Source organism: Prionailurus bengalensis, chromosome A2, assembly GCF_016509475.1.
Source record: "Prionailurus bengalensis isolate Pbe53 chromosome A2, Fcat_Pben_1.1_paternal_pri, whole genome shotgun sequence".
NCBI classification, from domain to species: Eukaryota; Metazoa; Chordata; class Mammalia; order Carnivora; family Felidae; genus Prionailurus; species Prionailurus bengalensis.
The window spans coordinates 12,385,157-12,405,849 of record NC_057348.1 but is presented as its reverse complement, the minus strand read 5'-3'; the positions used below and the strand labels follow the sequence as shown (position 1 = coordinate 12,405,849).

Genomic DNA, 20,693 nt, shown 5'->3' with positions numbered 1-20,693 from the left:
CCAGATGCCCAACCTTTTTTTTTTTTTTTTTTTTTTTTTTTAAGAGAGAGAGTGCGAGCAGAGGAGAGAGGCAGAGGGAGAGAATCTTAAGCAGGCTCCATGCCCAGTGTGGAACTCAACATGGGGTTCCGTCTCATGACTGTGACATCATGACCTGAGCCGAAATCAAGAGTCAGACACTTAACAGACTGAGCCACCCAGGTGCCCCCCAAAAGACTCTTAACTATAGAGAACAAACAGTTGGTTACCAGAGGGGAGGTAGGTTGGGGGATGGGGGAAACAGGCGATGGGGAGTAAAGAACACAGTTATCTTGGGGCGCTTGGGTGGCTCAGTCAGTTAAGCATCCCACTTCAGCTCAGGTCATGATCTTGCAGCTCATGAGTTCAAGCCCTGCATTGGGCTCTGTGCTGACAGCTCAGAGCCTAGAGCCTGCTTCCGATTCTGTGTCTCCTTCTCTCTCTGCCCCTCCTCTGCTCATGCTCTGTCTCGCTCAAAAAGAAATAAACATTAAAAAAAATTTAAAGAGTACAGTTATCTTGATGAGCACTGAGTAGTATATAGAACTGTTGAATCACTATATTGTACACCTGAAACTAACAAAACACGTGTGCTAACTACACTGGAACTTAAAAAAAGAAGATATGTGACAGTAAAAAAAGAAAGAAAGAAGGAAAGAAAGAAGAAAGAGAAAGAAACAAAGAAAGAAAGAGAAAGAAAGACAGGTAGATAGATACAGCCATTATGGGGTCTTGGCTTTCTTGGGGAAATCAATGACAGGCTGTGCTGGTTTTCAAGTCAGTTTATGTACTCGAGTTGAGTCTTGCAGTCTGACCTCTTCACTGGAATAAAATGCACAGTCATATAATCATGAGTCTGCATTTTCCCAGGCTACCATGCTTGGGAGGCTGTGCTGTTCCCGAGTGCCCAGCTGCCTGGGCTATTTTTGCAGCATGCAGAATAGGTTAGGGCCACGTGACCTGGGTGTTCCTCTGGCTCTGTCACTCATTGGCTCTGTGACCCTGGGCAAGGTAACCTCAGTCTTAGCACCTGTACATTGGGTACCTGTGCTGTAGTGTGGTTGGAGGATTAAATGAGGTACTGGATGGAAAACAGTGAGTGCTTCATAAATGTGATCCCCTATTTGTTAGTGCAAGAAATTAAACCTTTTTTTAAAAGTTCCAAAACAGAGGCGCCTGAGTGGTCAGTTGGCTTAGCATCTGACTCTTGATTTCGGCTCAGGTCATGGTCTCACGGTTTGTGAGTTCAAGCCCCGCGTCAGGCTCTATGCTGACAGTGCAGAGCCTGCTTGGGATTCTCTCTCTCTCTCTCATTCTCTCTCACTGTCTCTCTCTCTCCTCCCCCCCTCCGTCCTTCCTCTGCTTGTGTGCTCTCTGTCTCTCTCAAAAATAAATTAAAAAAAAAGAAAACTTAAAAGTCCTAAAACAAAAACTAGTTTCCTTTAAAGAATGCCATTTTGAAATGAGCAAGGCTGGCGATTGTTTGCTTTGTTTTGCGCGAGAGCACATCCTTTCCTGGAAGAGTGGGAATTCTCCGGGTTCCAGGCATAAGGATTTAGGAAGGGTCCTGCCTGTGGACAAAAGTGGGGATCCGAACTGGGTGAATTCAATCCTGGGAGATTTAGGAGTGGCTGGAACCCCGATCTTCGGAAGATTTCCCCTCCAAAGTGGTTCTGCTGTGTCCTTCCTTCATCTCGAGCTGCGTTTCCCCAGCCTTAAAACTGCACGTGCTCACATGAACTGTGGTGTTTTAAAGCCCACCCCACAGAAGGGTGCGAACTCCTTGCTACGCTCCCCTCCCTGCCATCCCCGCTTGTAAAGTGCATCTAGGCTGGAGGAGAGAGCAAAGAGGCCACAGGAACTTTTCATGTTGCCTCTGTGTATTTTAAGATACGACAAGCAACTGAAAGGTCAAAATCAAACTTTTGACTGAACCTCATCAATGATTCAGTCACTGTAAGTTGAAGCTGGCCCCTTAGCAGAGTGAGTTGGTGAAGGAGATTGCCGTCCCAGGCCGGCTCTGTCCTACTTCCATTTTCTAAGACCTCGCCCAGCTCTCCGCAGCCTCTTACACTGAAAGCCCCGTCCCCCCTTTCTGTGTGTGCCCCAGGCTTTGTCTGGGGGTCAAACAAAAGCAAACAGTGCAGGTGTCCACTCTCAGCGCGCCCTGCCCCAGCAGCTGCAACACTCCCTCTGGGAGCCGCTGCCTGCGCCTGCTAGTTGTGACGCTGCGAGCTGGTTGTGACGGAGGTCTTGCCCAGGAGCTGGCCACATAGACTGCCTGTCTTCGGGAGGTTCATGGTGTTGGCTAGCAGCAGGTGTCTTCAGTGGCGCATCGGGCAGCTTGCAGACCTGACTCCACCCGTCCCCGGGCTGAGGCAGTGTGGTGAGAGCAAGTACCAATTAGATCTGGTGGTGTCCCTTCTTTCTCCTCTTCGGCTTTCGCAGTAGCTGAAGTGTGAGTAATCAAACCAAAACCTCTAATTGCGGTCTTTGTCCCAGCTTCACTAAATCGACTTCCAAAGAGAGGAATAGTCGAGGCTTCTCCAGTGGTTTTTCCGTCACCTGTGGATCATGTGGGATTAAAACCTGGCCATAGAATGCCTGGGGGGTGAGCCCTTAGCACAGACGGTTGGAGCTTTGGGTCTGGTGCTGCAGAGGCTTTTCAGGGTCTTGTTTTTCTTGATTGTGGATCCAGTAGCACAGAAGCATTTGGGAAGTTTGAGGCAGTCGTTGACTCTGTATGCCCCCAATACCGTAACTTTTGTCCTGGAATTATAGCAGCTTGGAAACTTCTTTCTTGCCTGCCGTGAGATCTTAAAAAAAAAAAAAAAAAAAAAAAAAAATCCCACTGGCAATGCATTTCAGACTCTCTGATTATTGGTGGGAAGGGGATCTTTGCCATCAAGGTGGAGGTCCCTGGGGCCTGTGCATTCCCTTCCCGTGAACCACCGGCACGGGATGTGTTGTCAGGACCCGGCCACTGTCCCCTTGACAAACAGCCTGCCTGACTTTGCTTCCTCTGCTGGCCTTACCTCCTCTGAGGAGATGTGATGTGCTTTGGAAGGACGCCAGAGGTTTAAACCCAGGAGGTCACACGGGGTGTGATGGCGGGCACTGCCGTCTAAGGCTCCTGGGAGCTGAGGGTGACAGACTCCCCCAGTGACAGTGTGGGGCAAGTGCACCAAGCAGGAGGAAGCAGCCAGCCGGGGAGCGGCTGAGGCCATGTGCTTACCTCTTTTTTTTTTTTTTTTAATGTTTTTATTTATTTTTGATACAGACAGAGACAGAGCATGAGCAGGGGAGGGGCAGAGAGAGAGGGAGACACAGAATCGGAAGCAGGCTCCAGGCTCTGAGCTGTCAGCGCAGAGTCAGACGCGGGGCTCAAACCCACGACCTGTGAGATCGTGACCTGGGCTGAAGTCGAACACTTAACCGACTGAGCCACCCAGGCGCCCCCCATGTGCTTACCTCTTGATCCTTCTCGCTGGTGTTGTCTCCTTTTCTTTCTCAAGCCATGGCTCCTTCTTCCCCAGCCTTCCTTTTTACATTGGTCTGCGTTTGGTTTTCCCTGCTTTTTCAGGATTTCTCCCTTTCTTTCTGTTTTGACTTTCCTCTCTCCCCCTTCAGACCTTCATGCTCTTTTCCTTCTATTTCCATCCTGTCTTGGTGGTGTTCTCTGTACTTTCACCTCTTCATACACTCAGAGGTGTTGGGATCCTCTAGAGGAGCTGACTGTAATCTCGGCATTATTTGTAATTGTTTTTAATGTTTACTTTTTGAGAGAAAGAGAATGCAAGCGGGGGAGGTGCACAGAGAGGGGGAGACACACGCGCGCGCGCGCACACACACACACACACACACACACACACACACAGAATCTGGAACAGGCTCCAGGCTCTAAGCTGTCAGCACAGAGCTTGATGCTGAATTCGGACCCTTGGACCGCAGAGATCATGACCTGAGCTGAAGTCGGACGCTTAACTGACGGAGCCATGCGGGTGCCCCTGGAGCTGACATTTTAGTGGCTGCCTAATTTCTTCCCTGGCTGACACCTCCCCTGGGGGATGGCTCGCCGGGGTCGGGAAGAGAGGCCACAGACGCGCGGTGCAAAGTGTGAGGGCTTGGCCGTCCACCAGGCCAGATCCAGACGTGGCCTCAGTGAGCCACATCGGGGAGCCACATGACTGTCGACTGGGTGGTTACCTTCTCTAAATAGTGACGTCTTGGGATCTGATGGCTGGAATGTGGAATGTCTTCTGTGCTGAGCTGAGGACTTCGTACTTCCTGCCTGCCACAGTAGGAGTGGCCACTGGCCAGCTGTCTCCCAGTGGGGGCCAGTCAGTGTGCATCTCTTGGCTGGTGGAGGACGGGATGGGTGGAGACCAGGTCTGGGGCGGGGAAACCAGTCTGAAGCTTGCGTGTCTGGTGACACGTGATGATATGCAGAAACTCCTGTTCTGATTCCGGAACCAGAGAACAGTCTCAGAGGATCCTCTGAGCCCCTGGACACATTGAAATCCCCTCCTTTGGTGAGTGGAAGTCAGTTCAGCTGCTGCTGCTTCCTGAGTGCCAAGTTGTTGGTTAGGAATTAGAACTTGTGAAAGAGTGGTAGCGTTTCCACTTCCCAAACTGGGTAAGTATGAGATCTGTGTCTAAAAACAAGCTGCGGTCTGTGTGGAGAGGACGTTTAAAGTGCGTACGTTTTGATTTTCACTATTTACATTTTAGCAGTGACACTTTGTTTGAGGGGATGGCACTTTTTTTTGAAGGCGGGACGTGCCCACTTCTGACCAGTGTCTGTGGTTTCGTTTACAGATTCCCACTGGAAATCCCTTATACGAATCTTATTACAAGCAGGTAAGTTTCACGGGTGTCTTTGGGGATCGAATTAGCAAGGGCATGTCTCAGTAGGCACAGTCCTGAATGGAAGCCCGGCATGGCCTTGGGTCCCTCTCTGTCCTCCACGTTATCGGCCAGTAGCCAGTGGGCCATGTGCTGCTTTGTCTGCTGTTCTGGTTACTGCAGCCTCGTCTCACCAGTCGCGCCCCCATTCCAGGTAGACCCGGCATACACAGGGCGCGTTGGGGCGAGTGAAGCTGCACTTTTTCTGAAGAAGTCCGGGCTCTCAGACATTATCCTCGGGAAGGTACGTGAAGACCAGTAGTGACTTCTCTCCTGAGGCCGCCCTCGGGATTCTCCCGGCAGGCGAAGGCCAGACCCCTCTTCCAAGGGGATGTGCCTCCTGGGGAGTGGGCTGGGCACGGCGGGCCTCTCAGGCTGTAACTGGTGGGTTAGCCCACTTGTCACTCAGGGAGCGGACGGGAGGCCTGAGTGCTTTGCAGACCCTGACAGCTGGTGGATTGATTCTGGCTTTGGAGCCGAGTGGACTTGAGTGTTCTCCAGGCCCTGCCACCGGCCAGCTGTGTGCCCGTTGGGGGGGGGGGGGGCGTGCCGGTGATTCACCCGTTCCAAATTTGCCTCCCCACCCACAGCCCGGGAGTAGCCACTCTGGCCTACCCGTAAGGTCCACGTGCTGCGGCGCTGGGCGCTCCTGCCCTGTGAGTAAACAGGCAGCGATGGGCAGTTGCATTCATGAACATCTTTGTGTTTCCACAGATATGGGACTTGGCCGACCCAGAAGGTAAAGGGTTCTTGGACAAACAGGTATTTACACGTATACACAGAGCAAGTGGAGGGGCTCGGGCCAGGGCCCCCACAGGCTGGGTCACCCCTGCACTTCCTTCCTTGTTATCACTGCTGACAAGCGTTACTAGACGTAATGAGTGTGGCTTTCACACCGTTAAAATGGGAAGGTTTCATTTTGAAATAAAGGTCTTTTGAACACTTGAAGCTGTCTTTTCATGGTTAGCGTATCTTTTAAGATTTTGTGTGCTCACAAGTGATGCAAATGTTTTCAAAGATATTTTGATATATTTAAGATATTTTGAAATATCTTAAGACTCAGGGAAGTTGCAAAAATAGTCCAGGAAGTTCCGGTATATCCTTCCTCAGCTCCCTGCTGGGAGAGCTGCTTACGTCACCAAGGCATGACGCTCAGTACTGAACTAGAAGCCTTACTCAGGGCTGACCACTTTTTGGGCTTTTTTCTGATGCGCATAGTTCTGTGTAACTTTATCACCTGCGTAGACTCACGTAATCACCACCATAGTCAGGATACAGAACTGCCTGCCCCTCAGAAGAATCTCTCTCGTGTTGCCCCACAGTAATCACACCCTGATCCGTGGCCACCACTCATTCCTTCTCCGTCATAATTTTGTCATTCTGAGAATGTTCTATAAATGGAAATTTACAGTACTTAACAAACGATTTTAAGTGATCCTATTTTAATTTAGTCCAGTCTTTCCCGAAACTGTATCCCAAGGGATGTCTTTCCTGGTGTCCCGCTGTCCATGAGCCGATCCATTGGGAAGGCACCATCAGCTTTTCCTCCCTTTCTTGAGATTCATACTGTACATCTGCACGTTAAAAGATTCTGAGGATCCTTGTGGACAAGAAACCCGTTAGCTTTGTCTAATGCAGTTTCCATAAACTTTTTTTACGTCCCCTTTTCCGTATGCTCTCCTCGGGTGTTCTGTGGACATCAGTCCGAGAAAGGCTGAGCTAGTGTTTATCTCTTTGAAGAAGTTTGAAAGACCGTATGGTGTTTAGAGCTTTTAAGACAGTTCATGTTCTTAGGCTATCCAATCAATTAAAATTAGGCGATTATGCTGCGTTGAGTTCCCTAAGCCAGTAACATGGCTGGTTCTGGGGTTAGGAGGGTGAGGAGGAGTTAAGGCCCCTGACGGCCTAGTTCAGATCCTTTGACCCTGCGTGGGAGGTGAGTCCATTTCAGGCCACAGGGGGATGAGTGGGAGATGCTGTGTTCAGCGAGGCCAATGGGATCACAGTGCATCTCGAGTGTTAATTCCCAAACAACTGTGTCTATTTCAAACCATTTTTAAAAAATCAACATGTATTTGAGTCATCGTTTATTTGTAATCTTAAACCCAGGTCTGCTACTTATCTAATCTAGCATTTTCCTAAATGTTGGGAGCTCATTATTGCTTAAAATACATGTATTTGAGGGGCACCTGGGTGGCTCAGTATATGGAGGGCATGCGACTCTTGATCTTAGGGTTGTGAGTTCAGGCCCCACGTCAGTCACAGAGCTTACTTGAAAAACAATAAAGGTATAAAAATATATTTAATGGAAATTTTGCAGCGTTCAGAATGTAATGGACTAAGTCCACTTTGGCACATTCATTCATTCATTTAAAAAAAATTTTTTTTAATGTTTGTTTATTTTTGACAGAGAGAGAGAGAGAGAGAGACAGAGCATGAGCGGGGGAGGGGCAGACAGAGAGGGAGACACGGAATCTGAACCAGGCTCCAGGCCCTGAGCTGTCAGCACAGAGCCCGACGCGGGGCTCGAACTCATCAACCACAAGATCATGACCTGAGCCGAAGTCGGACGCTCAACCGACTGAGCCACCCAGGCGCCCCTCATTCATTTATTTTTAATTTTTTTTTTTAATTTTTTTTTTTCAACGTTTATTTATTTTTGGGACAGAGAGAGACAGAGCGTGAACGGGGGAGGGTCAGAGAGAGAGGGAGACACAGAATCGGAAACAGGCTCCAGGCTCTGAGCCATCAGCCCAGAGCCTGACGCGGGGCTTGAACTCACGGACCGCGAGATCGTGACCTGGCTGAAGTTGGACCCTTAACCGACTGCGCCACCCAGGCACCCCTAATTTTTTTTTTAATGTTTATTTATTTCTGAGAGACAGAGACAGAGCACAAAAAGTGGGGAGGGGCAGAGAGAGAGGGAGGCACAGAATCTGAAGCAGGCTCCAGGCTCTGAGCTGTTGGCACAGAGCCTGACGTGGGGCCCGAACCCATGAACCACAAAATCGTGACCTGAGCTGAAGTCTGCCGCTCAACCGACTGAGCCACCCAGGTGCCCCTGCTATATTCATTTCAACAGTGCTCCCAGGGTGAGACCAGTTCGGCTCAACACTCTTGAGTTTTACACGTTCAGTCTTCAGTGTTGGAGCGATGTGAAATCCTTCTCTCTTGAAGCCCACGGCTGCAGACAGCTCACCCCCTGTCATTGCCAGCTGGGTGGTGTTCACACCTTCCCCTTTCTTGGATTTGCAGGGTTTCTATGTTGCACTGAGACTAGTGGCCTGTGCACAGAGCGGCCACGAAGTTACCTTGAGCAATCTGACTTTGAACATGCCACCACCTAAATTCGTAAGTTCAAGTTCATGCTCTTCTAGTATCATCTGTCCATCCATGTTTTCTCTCTCTTTCTAATCAAGGCGAAATTCATATAACGTAAAATTTACCGTTTTAAAGCGAACAACTTGGTGACATTTGGTACATTCCCAGTGCTGTACAGCCAGCATCCCTCTCTAGTTCCAGAACGTTTCCATCACCCTGAAAGGAAGCCCTTTCCCACGAAGTAATCACTCACCGGTTCTCTCTCCCCCAGCCCCTGGCGGCCATTAATCTTTCTGTCTCTATGGATTTACCTGTTCTGTCTGGTGATCTCACTTCTTTCAGGCTTCCTCTGTGTTGTAGCGGGTGTTACACTTTGTTCCTTTTCATGGCTGAACCAGGTTGCATTGTATGGTCTAGCCCGTTTTGTTAATTTATTCATCTGTTGGTGGACATAGATATTCATGTTCCAGCATTTGCACACCTCATTTCAGGTCTCGGGTCTGCACCTCAGAGTGGAGTTGCTGGGACATACAGTAATTCTGCGTTTAACTTTTTGAGGTCTTTCCTCATTTTGAAAGCACTTTGAAATGTGTATCCTTTCCCTTAACACATCCTCCGTAGTTTAATTCTGGGCCAGCCACCAGTGATCGTCTCTCTCCCTTTACAGCACGACACCAGCAGCCCCTTGATGGTCACGCCGCCGTCCGCAGAGGCCCATTGGGCTGTGAGGGTAAGTGAGCCCCGGTCAGCGCCCCTCGGCCGTCCTTCATGTGCGGTCGTTTGAGCCATTTACGATGTTCCAAACATTGCATGGGATGATTATTTGCCACAGAATTTGGCCAAAACACTTTTGCAGATGAAAATCTCTTGAAATGCCCGTGACCTTTTTGGGCATTGCCCTGCTAAAGCAGTTAGCTGAGTTTCCGGCAACGGGTTCTTAAGATTTTGCAGTCACATTGTGTGTTTCTAGGCCATATTCTGTGGCTTTTGCTGCCTGGGTTGGTTCGTCAGGATAGAAGAGGCAATTGTGAGAACTTGGCAAGCATGAAGACCTCCAAGACGTCTTGTAGCTGTCGCTCTTCTTTCTAGCAAGTTCACGTCTTATTCTCTCCTCTCTCATGCTCTCATTGCTCTGAAAATCTTCTCTCAGTGTACGGGGACCCTCTCCACGTCCCACGTCTTTCTAGAAGCAGCAGAGGAAGACACGAGAGGTGCCTTCTAATAGGCACAGAATTAGTCCTAAAGGAAAAGCATGTGGGGCACAGAGATGGTCCTCCATGTACTGAGACCTCCTCACTCCCTACTCGTGCTGAGGGGACTGTCATGTTTCCTCGCTTTTATTTGGCTTAAATACTGACATTAATAACAGTGTTGCTGTAAAATCAAGACACCTTCCCCCCCCCCCCCACCCCGTCCCCGCCTCAAGTACCTCTGTCCTGTTTTTTATACAGTTTTTCTGTCCCCTCCTTGGAAGAGTTTGGGCAGGGGGAGATTGGTGCAGGGACAGGGCAGGAGGAGGCCTCAAGTGACCAAGGGATTGCGAAGTCACCCCCGTGAGCAGGGGAGCTCTTTGCTGGCAGCGGTCACAGTACCAAAGGATTTCCTTCTTCGTAGTCCAGTTGCAAGGCACCTACTTTGAAAACGAGCTGCTTTGTTATGGAAAACAATGCCTGAGAGATCCTGTTCCTGGAACTGTTCCGATCCCTTTCTGGCAGGGCTGTGTGGGGCCTCAGGAGACCCAGGAGCCGGGCTGGTGCCTGAGGAGGCTGCGAGGCCTCGCGCGGCAGGCTGGGAAGGCGTGGTGCTGCGATGGGGGCAGACTGTTTTCAAGTTTCAGTCAGAGAAACATTGACAGACCAGCCTGAGGTGACACGTGTTCTTTTCTGTTGGGAGAGCACTGGGCTGCTCAAAGCAGCGCTCCAGACCCTCGGGGCCGACACGGGGCGCTCACCTCAGTGCCTCGAGGGCCTTGTGCCTATAGAATCGGCTTGTGCCCTCCTTTCTGTTTTCTTTTTTGCTTTTTAATTGTGGCAAAATATACGTGACATAAAGGTTACCATCTTGACCGTTTTTAAGAGTATAGTTCCCTAGTGTTGGGTTCATTCATGTTGTTGTCCATCCATTCCGCCCTGTCCATCTCTAGAACTTTCTCATTGCTCCAAACTAAAACTCTGTCCCCATGAACACTAACCCCCTCTCCCTGCCCCGGCCCCTGGAGCCCGCCATCTGCTGCCTGTCTCTGGGAGTGTGACTCCTCTAGGGACCTCGCGTAAGTGGGATGATACAGCCCCTGCCCTTTGTGTGCTGGCTTCTGTCCATCATCATGATGCCCTCAAGGTTCATCCTCATTGTAGCCTGTGTCAAAATCTCCTTTTATTTTTGAGGCTGAATAATAGTTCGTTGTGTGGGTGCACCACATTTTAGTTGTCCGTTCTTCTTGTTGGGGGGTCTTTTCTTTTGAGAGCCAAGGTAAGCAAGCAGGGGAGGGGCAGAGAGAGAGGGAGACAGAGGATCCAAAGCGGGCTCAATGCTGACATTGCAGAACCCGGTGCGGGGCTTGAACCCATGAACCACAAGATCATGACCTGAGCTGAAGTCAGATGCTTAACCGACAGAGCCACCCAGGCGCCCCTCGAGGGTGTTTTCTTAGTGCACCCAGCAGCAGCTCCGGCTTGTTCACGGAGTGGGTGCTGAGGGTTATGCAATCCCCCGGGGCCAGTGGCTGTGGGCTTTATTTCTGGAGGAGGGCAGGTTTCAGGGCCCTGCCTGGACCCGCCTCACCGATGGCCCTTGGATGTGTGACCCACAGTTCATGTTTGACAGTGGACTCAGTAGCTTCTGCTCTGTGCCATCAGTCCTCCTCACACCTCACTGTTCAGGAGCAGCTTTTAGAGTTGTTTTCTTTACTGTGAGAGGATTTCCTCTGCTTAAAGTTGATTTTGGTAATTGGTTGCTTAAGTCTTTTTTTTTTTTTTTAATGTTTATTTATTTTTGAGAGAGAGAGAGAGACAGAGTGCGAGCAGGGGAGGGGCAGAGAGAGAGAGGGAGACACAGAATCCAAAGCAGGCTCCAGGCTCTGAGCTGTCAGCACAGAGCCCGACACGGGGCTTGAACCCATGAACCACGAGATGACGACCTGAGCCCAAGTTGGGACACTCAACCAACTGAGCCACCCAGGAGCCCCCTTAAGTCTTTGGTTTATTTTTATATTTGGTTCTTGAGCTCTTTTAGTTCTGTAGGTTGATGCCCGGTTTTCATCGTTTGTCCTAAAGAAGGAACAGCCATTCAGGCCTTCATCTGTCTTGTCCTAGTGCGCTCCTGGGAGGGAGGGAGTGGTGGTCCTTGTCTTCCAGGCAGCCCCTGTGGTGGAGAGTGAGGCCCAGGCCAGGCCCTGTCCCCCTATTGACCTTGGCCACCGGGTAGAAGTTCACTCTGAACTGCCGTGAGGCTGTCCTGTGCTTTTCGGCGAGGCCAGTGGTGGGTCCTTGCCCGTGTTCATCCAGCTGCGGGTCAGAACTTATCTTGGATTCTCACACAGGCACACTTTCTTTCCAACTAGGTGGAAGAAAAGGCCAAATTTGATGGAATTTTTGAAAGCCTCTTACCCATCAATGGTTTGCTCTCTGGAGACAAAGTCAAGCCGGTCCTCATGAACTCAAAGCTGCCTCTTGATGTCCTGGGCCGGGTAAGTCGTTCTCTCACACCCTGCAGTGCTGCTGAACTCCGTAGGCCCTGCCCACATACACATTGGAGGCTCTACGCATGGCCGTGCACCATCAGGGGGCTTTGCAAGAGCCGATGTGGATGGAGAATTTGTTACAGTCACGCTGGCTTAGGGCCTCATGGATGTGGCTCACAGATGCTCCGCAGCCTGGGACAAGATGCTGGTGTGGGCCCATTGCACACGTGGGGAGGCAGCCTCAGAAGTGATCTTGCTGCCCAGGGCTGAGAGATGGGCAGGGGTGAGATTTGAACCCAGACCCAGGATCTCCCTGTCTCTGTGTGCTTCTGGGGAGAAGTGTGGGAGTGTCCATCTATAATTCTTGTCTATTTAGAATTACTTTTTTTCTGCTTAAGAACTTAAGATGCAGATTATTTTTTTATTTTTTTGAGAGAGAGGACGCAAGTGAGTGAGGGACAGACAGAGAGAGAAGTGGGGCTCACCCAAAGTGGGGTTCTTATTTGCCTGAAGCAGGGCCATGAGCTCACCTGATGCAGGATTCGAACTCATGAACTGTGAGATCATGACCTGAGCCAAAGTCAGATGCCTAACTGACTAAGCCATCCAGGTGCCCAGGTGAAGTTACTTTAAATTCTGCTGCAAGAATAGAGAAAATTTATACATTCGCTTAAAAAAAAAACAAAAAAACCCTCAGCTTTGTTTCTATTAAATACAATTTAAAAAAAATTTTTTTTGTTTATACTTATTTTTGAGAGACAGAGAGAGACAGAGTACAAATGGGGGAGGGGCAGAGAGAGGGAAACACAGAATCTGAAGCAGGCTCCAGGCTCCGAGCTGTCAGCACAGAGCCCGACACAGGGCTCGAACTCACAAACTGTGAGATCATGACCTGAGCTGAAGTCGGACTCTCAACCGACTGAGCCACTGAGGCACCCCTAAATACAAATTTTTTAGGTACAGCTTTCTGTTCCAGATTGCTTTCCCTCCAGTGAGGTTTGCATCATGGCACTGTGTGTTTGCTCTGCACAAAGCCCAGTTCCACAAGGCTGTACTGAGTCCCCTGCTCTGGATTGAGATGGGAGGGATGTCATCTGTCTGGACTGGATTGTGATGATGTGGCAGTCACGGGCCCAGTAGGGGACTGAGCATGGTCCCTGCTACCTTAGGCCACGCCTGTGGGTCTAGCTCATGACGTTTGGTAGAACCTCTAGGAAAGGTGCAAATTCCTGTCCACTTGGATTCACCTAATAATGTTTCTGTTTGATTATGACTTTTTTGGACACTGGCCCACTTAGTAGGACCCAGGTAGAGCCCACCTTAACAGTTTGCTTTGAAAGAAGGCCACTAAGGGGCGCCTGGTGTCTCAGTTGGTTGAGCATCCGACTCTGGATTTCGGCTCAGGTCATGGTCTCAGGGTTTGTGAGTTTGAGCCCCGCATCAGGTTCTGCACTGACAGTGTGGAGCCTGCTTGGAATCCTCTCTCTCCCTCTCTCTGCTCCTTCCCATTTTTTCTCTCTCTAAGTAAATACACTAAAGTTCATAAAAAAAAAAAAAATTAAGAAAGGGGAATCTCTCAAATCCTTTTGTTCGCTCTTGGCCATGGCATGGTGTCGGTGGAGCTCTGTGATGGGGACCCTGGCTGATCACCTATAGTTTTTCCAAGGCCCGAGTTTTAATTGCAGCGGGATGGGGTGACCCGTTCCTGCACTTTGTGTGCCTTTACTTGGCAGTCCTTGCAAAGTACCCGATGATGGATATAATCATGTTGTAGAGCCAAGTCACGAACAAGACAGACTTGACAGAGGTGGAACGTGCTTCGTTAGAAGGGGAGCTTGGCTAGGAAGGGCGCGTTCTGCAGTCTTCTGCCCTGGCTCCAGCTCTTGTGACACAGGGGTCACTTCTCATCTCTACTCTCTCCTTCCCTCCTTTTCTTCACACACCAGCCTTATGTGCACCCGTTCATCCATGTACTCATGCATCCACATCCATTCACCCGCCCACCTGTGCACGAGTGCATCCGTATCCGTGCACACACACATTCATAACTGTGCACCCACCCGTCTGTGTGTGCATCCATATTCACGCACCCATTTATCTGCGCACCCAGCTGTCCATGATGAATGCGTCAGTATACTCGTGCATACATTCATTTACCTGTGCACCCATGCACCAACCATCCATGCAGGCATTCAGGAAGTTTTGGAATCTGCCCTGGGCCAGCCCTCGTGCTGAGTACTGGGAAGATGGGGATGAAATTAGGTACAGTCCAGAAGGTCGAATAAACAAATAGTAGTTAAGATCCAAAATAATTAGTGGTTGAGATCCTAATATTTCTTTACCGAGGGCTTAATACGTGCCAAGCCCCACTGGAACACTTTGCACGAATGAAGTCCTTTAGTACTTGCAACCGCCCTGTTACGGTTGGTGTCACTTTCATTTTCCAGATGAGGAAATGGGGGCCTTCATAGTGGCCAGTCAGCCCCTCAGGGTCTCATGGAGATGGGAATGAGGTCCTAGGTGGTCCCCAGGTCCCTCACTCTTCCCTGGTAAAGCCTCTACTACCCAGTGCTTCCCTGGTAATTGTGATTCTGCCCACTGAGGACAGTGGCAGAGGGGAGATGCCTGATCTGCCAGGGCAGAGGGGTATGGGGCAGGCAGGGAAGGCTTCCTAGAGTAGGCACTTGTGGGTTGTGTTCTCTAGAGGAAAGAGATGGGTTGCCAGCGATGGGACGAGAAGGGGTGCGTGGCAGCATGAGCAGAGGCATGCTCGGGAGGGCTGGTGTTCTTACCAGGCAGTTCCTCCCCCAGGGAATGTTGAGCAATGTTTGGAGACAGTTCTGGTTGTCCCACCTGGGTCTGGTGTTGCTGGCCTCAGGTGGGTGGAGGCCGAGGATGCTGCTCAACACCGTGCCGTGCCCAGGTCAGCCCCACCACAGAGAGTGATGCGGTCTCGAATGTCCGTGGTGCTGAGGTGGAGGGGCCCCCGGACAGAGAGAGGCTATGGAGCCAGGAGTTCTCATTCTGGTCCTGGTTCCTTGAGCAAGTGCCATCTGCTTGGAAAAGTTACTCTCCCTGAATTGAAACCAGAGGCATACAGCACTCGGCCTGATGCAGAATGCCTCCGAAAGGGCGTCCACATGCTTGAAGGGACTGTGAACAGTTTGGGGTCCCTAGAGGTCAAGGTGGAGTCCCTGGAAGCTGGGCTGTGGTACAGGGACCTGTGTAGGGCACGGGAGGGGGGATGGGGTCCATGTGCCAGGCAAAGGGGCAGGCTCAGAGTGCATTCTAGAACAGTTCCTGTAGTAACCCTGGGGAAAGGATTAGAGGCAAAGAGGCCAACTGGAGGCTGTGGCCTCTGTGGACGATTGGAGAGGCCCAAGTCAAGGACAGCAGCAGGGCTGGGGAAGAGGGCCTGCAGATGAGAACTGTCCCTGGGCTGATGTCGCTCCTGATTGAGGAGGTCCCGGCATGTGAAGCACCACGTTTGGACCCCAGGTGTCGACTTCGCTCTGGGTACTGGCGCCCCGCCCAGTGTTGCCGAGTCAGGCAGGCCTGCTGGTTCTGGTGATGCTGACTTGGGTCAGGAAGCTAGTGCTTTGATTGTGGTTTAGACAGTCTGGCACATGGCCTTTGACCCAGTATAGGAACCTGTACCTGCCTCATCTTGAGGGTACAAGCGTGCTCTGTGTCACCTGCCTCACCATCCACCAATGGGAGAGGAGACGAGACCCCACAGACCTCGAACGCGTGCCCATGGCCAAGCACACCATGAATGGGGTTGGGGGGGCTTGTGTTTGGAGCAGCACCTGTGCCGAAACCAAGCCGTGTTTCCTATCTAAGAATTCCTTGTGAGACGATAAAGAGAAAAGCAAGGTGGACATGGTTGTAATTACAATCACTTGTTAGAGAAAGTGAGCACAATACAATGGAGGGATCTTGGAACTGATGGTACTTCGTCAGCTGATGGTTTTGCAGAGAACCTGCCGAGGGGTTCTCCAACGCGTCTCGAGTGCCTCGTCTGAACCCCAGTGTGCACCGAGCACACGGAATCTGAGTTCTGGCAGACATGCTTCCTTCCCCAGGGAGCCTCGGTGCCCCCCCCCCCCCCACCTCCCTAGTAAGCCTTGCTCTCTTTCCCTTGCAGGTCTGGGACCTCAGTGACATCGACAAGGATGGGCACCTGGACAGAGATGAGTTTGCTGTGGTAGGCCCCTGCTGTGACTCTCTTTTCCTACTCTGCTGAGGAAGGAAACACAGCTCATGTGGGGTTTCTGGATTCGTTTTTTCTCCCCTCTTATTTGTTTGTTTGTTTGTTTGTTTGTTTAAAGTTTGTTTATTTTTGAGGGTTGGGGAGGGGCAGAGAGAGAAGGAGAGAGCGGATCCCAAGCAGACTCCATGCTGCCAGCACAGAGCCCGTTGTGGGGCTCAAACCCACGAACCGTGAGATCATGACTGAGCCGAGATCAAGAGTCAGACGCTTAAGCGATTGAGCCACCCAGGCACCACTTCTTCTGTGATTTTTAGAAAGTAGTTATTTTGATGTGCTTTGGATTTAAAGAAAAGTGGCAGTGATACAGAGAATTCTTTTCAATACCCTCCAGTCACATTCCCCAGTGTTATTATTTTACCACTTTGCTTTATCCTCCTCCCAACTCTTGCCGTATGTACATATGTATACACACATAAAAATTTCGTTTGAACCATTTTGGAGGAAGCTGCGCGCACCATACCTTTTCATCCCAGAATACTTCAGGGTGGATTTCCTAAAACCAGTGAATTCTCTTATGTAACCAGTGTCCAATTCAAACCCAGGAAATTAACATTGGCATTGTCTAAGTTACTGTGGTATTTATTACGTGTCCTGTCTTCTGTATTGTTACATCATTAACCTATTATCTAAGGATGTTCGGACATTGCCAGTTGTTCCTAAAACGTCCTTTGCAGCAAAGAAATTCTAGCCTCCTGTGTTATGTTCTGTAGCTCTGTCTCTTTCATGCCCTCTGATCTGGAGGCATCTTCATCTGTCTCTGTGTCTCGTGGGCATATGGGCATTTTGAAGAGCGCAGGCCAGCAGTTTGTAGAGTGTCCCTCAGCTCAGGGATATCTGCTGTTTCCTCATGATGGTCCAGGTCGTGCTTATACGTGGGGCAGGACCCCACCATGGGGATGGCTTCTTTTCCTTGGGGTACATGCCATTGACAGGACCTGGGATGTCTTCTCCCTTGTTGTTGACATGGTATGAACTGGATTGCAGTCAGAGTGGAGGCCGGAGTTTCTCCCTGCAGGGTTATTCTCCTCCTCTGTGCTCAGTCTGTCGTGGGAGACACATGGAGACTGGATGCCCCAGTCTCCTCCACTCTCACCCGCTAGTTCTCAAGGCCTCCCAGGAGTCTCACAGGATTCAGTGAGGATTGTGGTGGTTGCCAGATGAGTTTGTAATTCTGGCACGTCCTGCACATTTCCCAGTGAGCCTCCTACTGTGAGGAATTTGTGTCCGAGTGGACTCATGGCTGCGCCCTTTGTTCCATGTTTGCAATCTTTTTTTTTTTAAAACATTTATTTATTGTTGAGAGGCAGAGAGAAACAGTCAGGGGAGGGGCAGAGAGAGAGAGGGAGAGAGGGAGACACAGAATCTGACGCAGGCTCCAGGCTCTGAGCTGTCAGCACAGAACCCGACGTGGGGCTCGAACCCCCGAACTGTTGAGATCATGACCTGAGCCAAAGTCAGACGCTTAACTGACTGAGCCCCCCAGGCGCCCCCGCCATGTTTGTAGTCTTTCAGTGGCATGATTTCTTTTGCCCATTTGGAGTTGCTCCCAGCTGGCTCCTTTGGTCACATCCCATTATTCTCTGAGCACTTGCTTCCTCTTGGCACGGTGGGATGCTCCTCGCTCCTCCTGTGTGTTTCCTGCCTCAGCCCGAGTTCTCCAGGGACCCCCGGTTCCATGTAGTGGAGAATGGTGTTAGAAACTACCATGTAGGCTCTGGGGTGCTCAGGGACCCCGGGGTGCCAACTGCTTTCAGGCCCTCTCAGTAGACAGAGCTGGGAAGTAGGTATACGTGTACGTGCGCCCAGCAGGTGCCCTAAGACACCGCCATCTGCATTCGGGTCTGCTTATGCCTATGCTAGAGCCCTGGCACTCCACCCCTTCTCCTGTTAGTGGCAGTGGCTTGTGTCTGTGTTGATTAGGGCTCTTGTGCCCTGTAGACTGCCTTCCCAGGCGGGTGCTCTCCCTCCACGCCCCTGCACCTTCCCACCCTGCTCTTCAGCTGCCCCAGCAACCGGACTGACATCCTCACATGCCAGCCCTCCTCACCCCGGGCCTGTGTCTTTCTGTCCCTCCTCTTCTTCCTCCCTTCCTTCCACCTCACACCTTTGACCTTTCTCTCCCATTCAGGGAATTTATTCACTCACCTTGTTCCCTTAAATCTCAAAGTAGAATAAAGTAAAGTAGCCTCTTGTAGTTAAGGATGGTGTTTTAATAAATAGCAGTTAAGTTCAACTAAGCCAAAAAAAAACCAAAAACAAAACCCAACTGTGACTTACCTGGGAATTCCCTAGTATCCCTAAGATTCATCTTCCATTCTAGAAATCATAAACCTCCTTAAAATGTGATTTACCACATACACACGAATTGAGGTTTATTATTTCCTTACTGTAATATGTGTGTAAAGCCTTTGAGGATTTTATTTATTTATTTAAAAAAAATTTTTTTTTAACGTTTATTTATTTTTGAGACAGAGAGGGACAGAGCATGAACGGGGGGAGGGGCAGAGAGAGAGGGAGACACAGAACCGGAAGCAGGCTCCAGGCTCTGAGCCATCAGCCCAGAGCCTGACGCGGGGCTCGAAGTCACAGACCGCGAGATCGTGACCTGAGCTGAAGTCGGCCGCTTAACCGACTGAGCCACCCAGGCGCCCCGAGGATTTTAAACTTAGATTCAATTGCAGCCGTTTCCCAGGGAGGTTAGAAGTTTCTCCAGCAGCGCCCTCTGACCCCTTACCCTCACCAGCACTGGTTGGGTCTTTCCCCACCTCCCCCGTCATCTCTGCTTTGCCTTTTTGACTTTGAGCATTTTCCGTGTGTCTCCATCATCCTGTTCTTTTTACTGGCAGTGCATTATTCTTATTTTTTTAATTGTAAAACGTATATAATGTGAAATTTACTATCGTAACCATTTTTAGGTGTGTGATTCAGTGCCATTAATAATTTTACACAGCTATGCAGCCGTCACCAGCACCCATCTCGGGGACCCTTCATCCTGCACACCTGAAACTCTGTCCCCAGCGAACACTAGCTTCCCCTTCCCCAGTCCCTTATTACTTATTTTTTATATTTCTTCTGGCCACACTGACTTGAGGTATTTGTATCATTTAACTGCTCTTGGGGTGATGCCCAGGAATGGAATCATTGGCCCAGAGTGAGCCCGCACGCGTGCCCCTCCCCTCACGGCCTCAGGAGCCCTGGGTTTCCATTTTTGTTTTGTTTTTGTTATTTCCCATCATTTCAGCCAGGATTTATGTTATTCTATAAATGGGTCTTATAATTGTGTCATTTGGGTTTTTTTTCATCACTAGCTGGGTTTAACATTTTGTAGCACTTTTTAAAAATTTCTTTCGAAATTTAAAAAATTTTATTTTAGATAATGTGTGAGTGGAGAAGAATCGGGGGGGGGGGGATTTGGGGGGGCGGAGAGAGAGAGAGAGAGAGTCTTAAACAGGGGTTCTGTCCCACGACCCTGAGATCATGACCTGAGCCCATACCAAGAATTGGACGCTTAACTGACTGCCACCCAGGTGCCCCTTTGTAGTGTTTTTAAGTGACGATAAATTTTACCTATGTTAGTGATCTGGTCTGTATTGCAAATAACAAGGGATCTTTTTAAGGGAGAAGGGCTGTGATTTTGGTTTGGTTTTATTACACTTTAAAACAGGATTAAATCTTTGTTTTAGAGAAAGTTTCTTTTCTCTGCCCGCCTGAAACAGGCATATACACATCGCAGTGCGTCTTTAGACTTCCAAATTCCAGTACTGTGGGAGTCCTCAGCCCTGGAGCTGGTGGCCCTCCTGTGTGGTGAAGGGACATGTGTGGAGTCTGGCATGATTGAACTCCTCTTGTGCTCATGTGGGTCTTGTGTGATTACACACCTCTTGGAAAAATTATGCATTGGAAGATACCTCATCAGAAAAGGTTTATTTTTCACTCTGTTCAGCTTGGAAGTGACCTCAAAAAGAGCAGCCCATGTCACATCACTGCAGCCCTGGAAAGAGCAGGCCTGCGCCTGGCCACCTGAATGTAATTCTCTTGCATTCACAGGCGATGCACTTGGTGTACCGAGCCCTCGAGAAGGAGCCTGTGCCCTCTGTCCTGCCCCCCTCCCTCATCCCACCTTCCAAGAGAAAGAAGACCGTGTTCCCAGGAGCTGTGCCTGTCCTGCCCGCCAGCCCCCCGCCAAAAGACAGCCTCCGCTCCACCCCTTCCCACGGCAGCGTCAGCAGCCTGAACAGCACGGGAAGCTTGTCCCCCAAGCACAGTCTCAAGCAAACACAGGTACAGTGTCTGCTTCTCAGGGTAGCCATTTGCACGTATAGAGTCCCAGCAAGATGCACCTTGCGAGCAAGTAACTTGTGACCCCCAAAAGGTAACATTTGTGATTATGTTTTTAACTGTCATACCTTTTTTATTTTTTAATTTTTTTTATTTTTTATTTTGGAGAGAGTGTGCACGAGGCAGGGAGAGGGAGAGAAAGAGAATCTTAAGCAGGCT

At 50.1% G+C, this 20,693-nt stretch overlaps 1 protein-coding gene and 1 long non-coding RNA gene across 15 annotated transcripts in view; one reads left to right on the top strand and one right to left on the bottom strand.

Moving 5' to 3' along the window:
- Nucleotides 1-20,693, top strand: part of EPS15L1 (epidermal growth factor receptor pathway substrate 15 like 1) — a 98,198-nt gene that overhangs the window by 20,467 nt on the left and 57,038 nt on the right. For 11 of the 14 annotated variants that reach the window (XM_043590293.1, XM_043590284.1, XM_043590282.1 and 8 more), the window contains exons 2-9: nt 4,837-4,878; nt 5,078-5,167; nt 5,638-5,685; nt 8,179-8,274; nt 8,912-8,974; nt 11,804-11,929; nt 16,071-16,130; nt 20,244-20,477. In XM_043590293.1, coding sequence (XP_043446228.1) covers nt 4,837-4,878; nt 5,078-5,167; nt 5,638-5,685; nt 8,179-8,274; nt 8,912-8,974; nt 11,804-11,929; nt 16,071-16,130; nt 20,244-20,477 — 759 coding nt within the window. The other 3 variants (XM_043590285.1, XM_043590291.1, XM_043590286.1) reach the window with 3 other exon arrangements.
- Nucleotides 1,878-3,865, bottom strand: LOC122488674. The gene is made up of 2 exons (XR_006298663.1): nt 3,490-3,865; nt 1,878-2,834 (listed from the first exon to the last, which is right to left on the bottom strand). It is a non-coding gene; the product is annotated as an uncharacterized LOC122488674 (long non-coding RNA).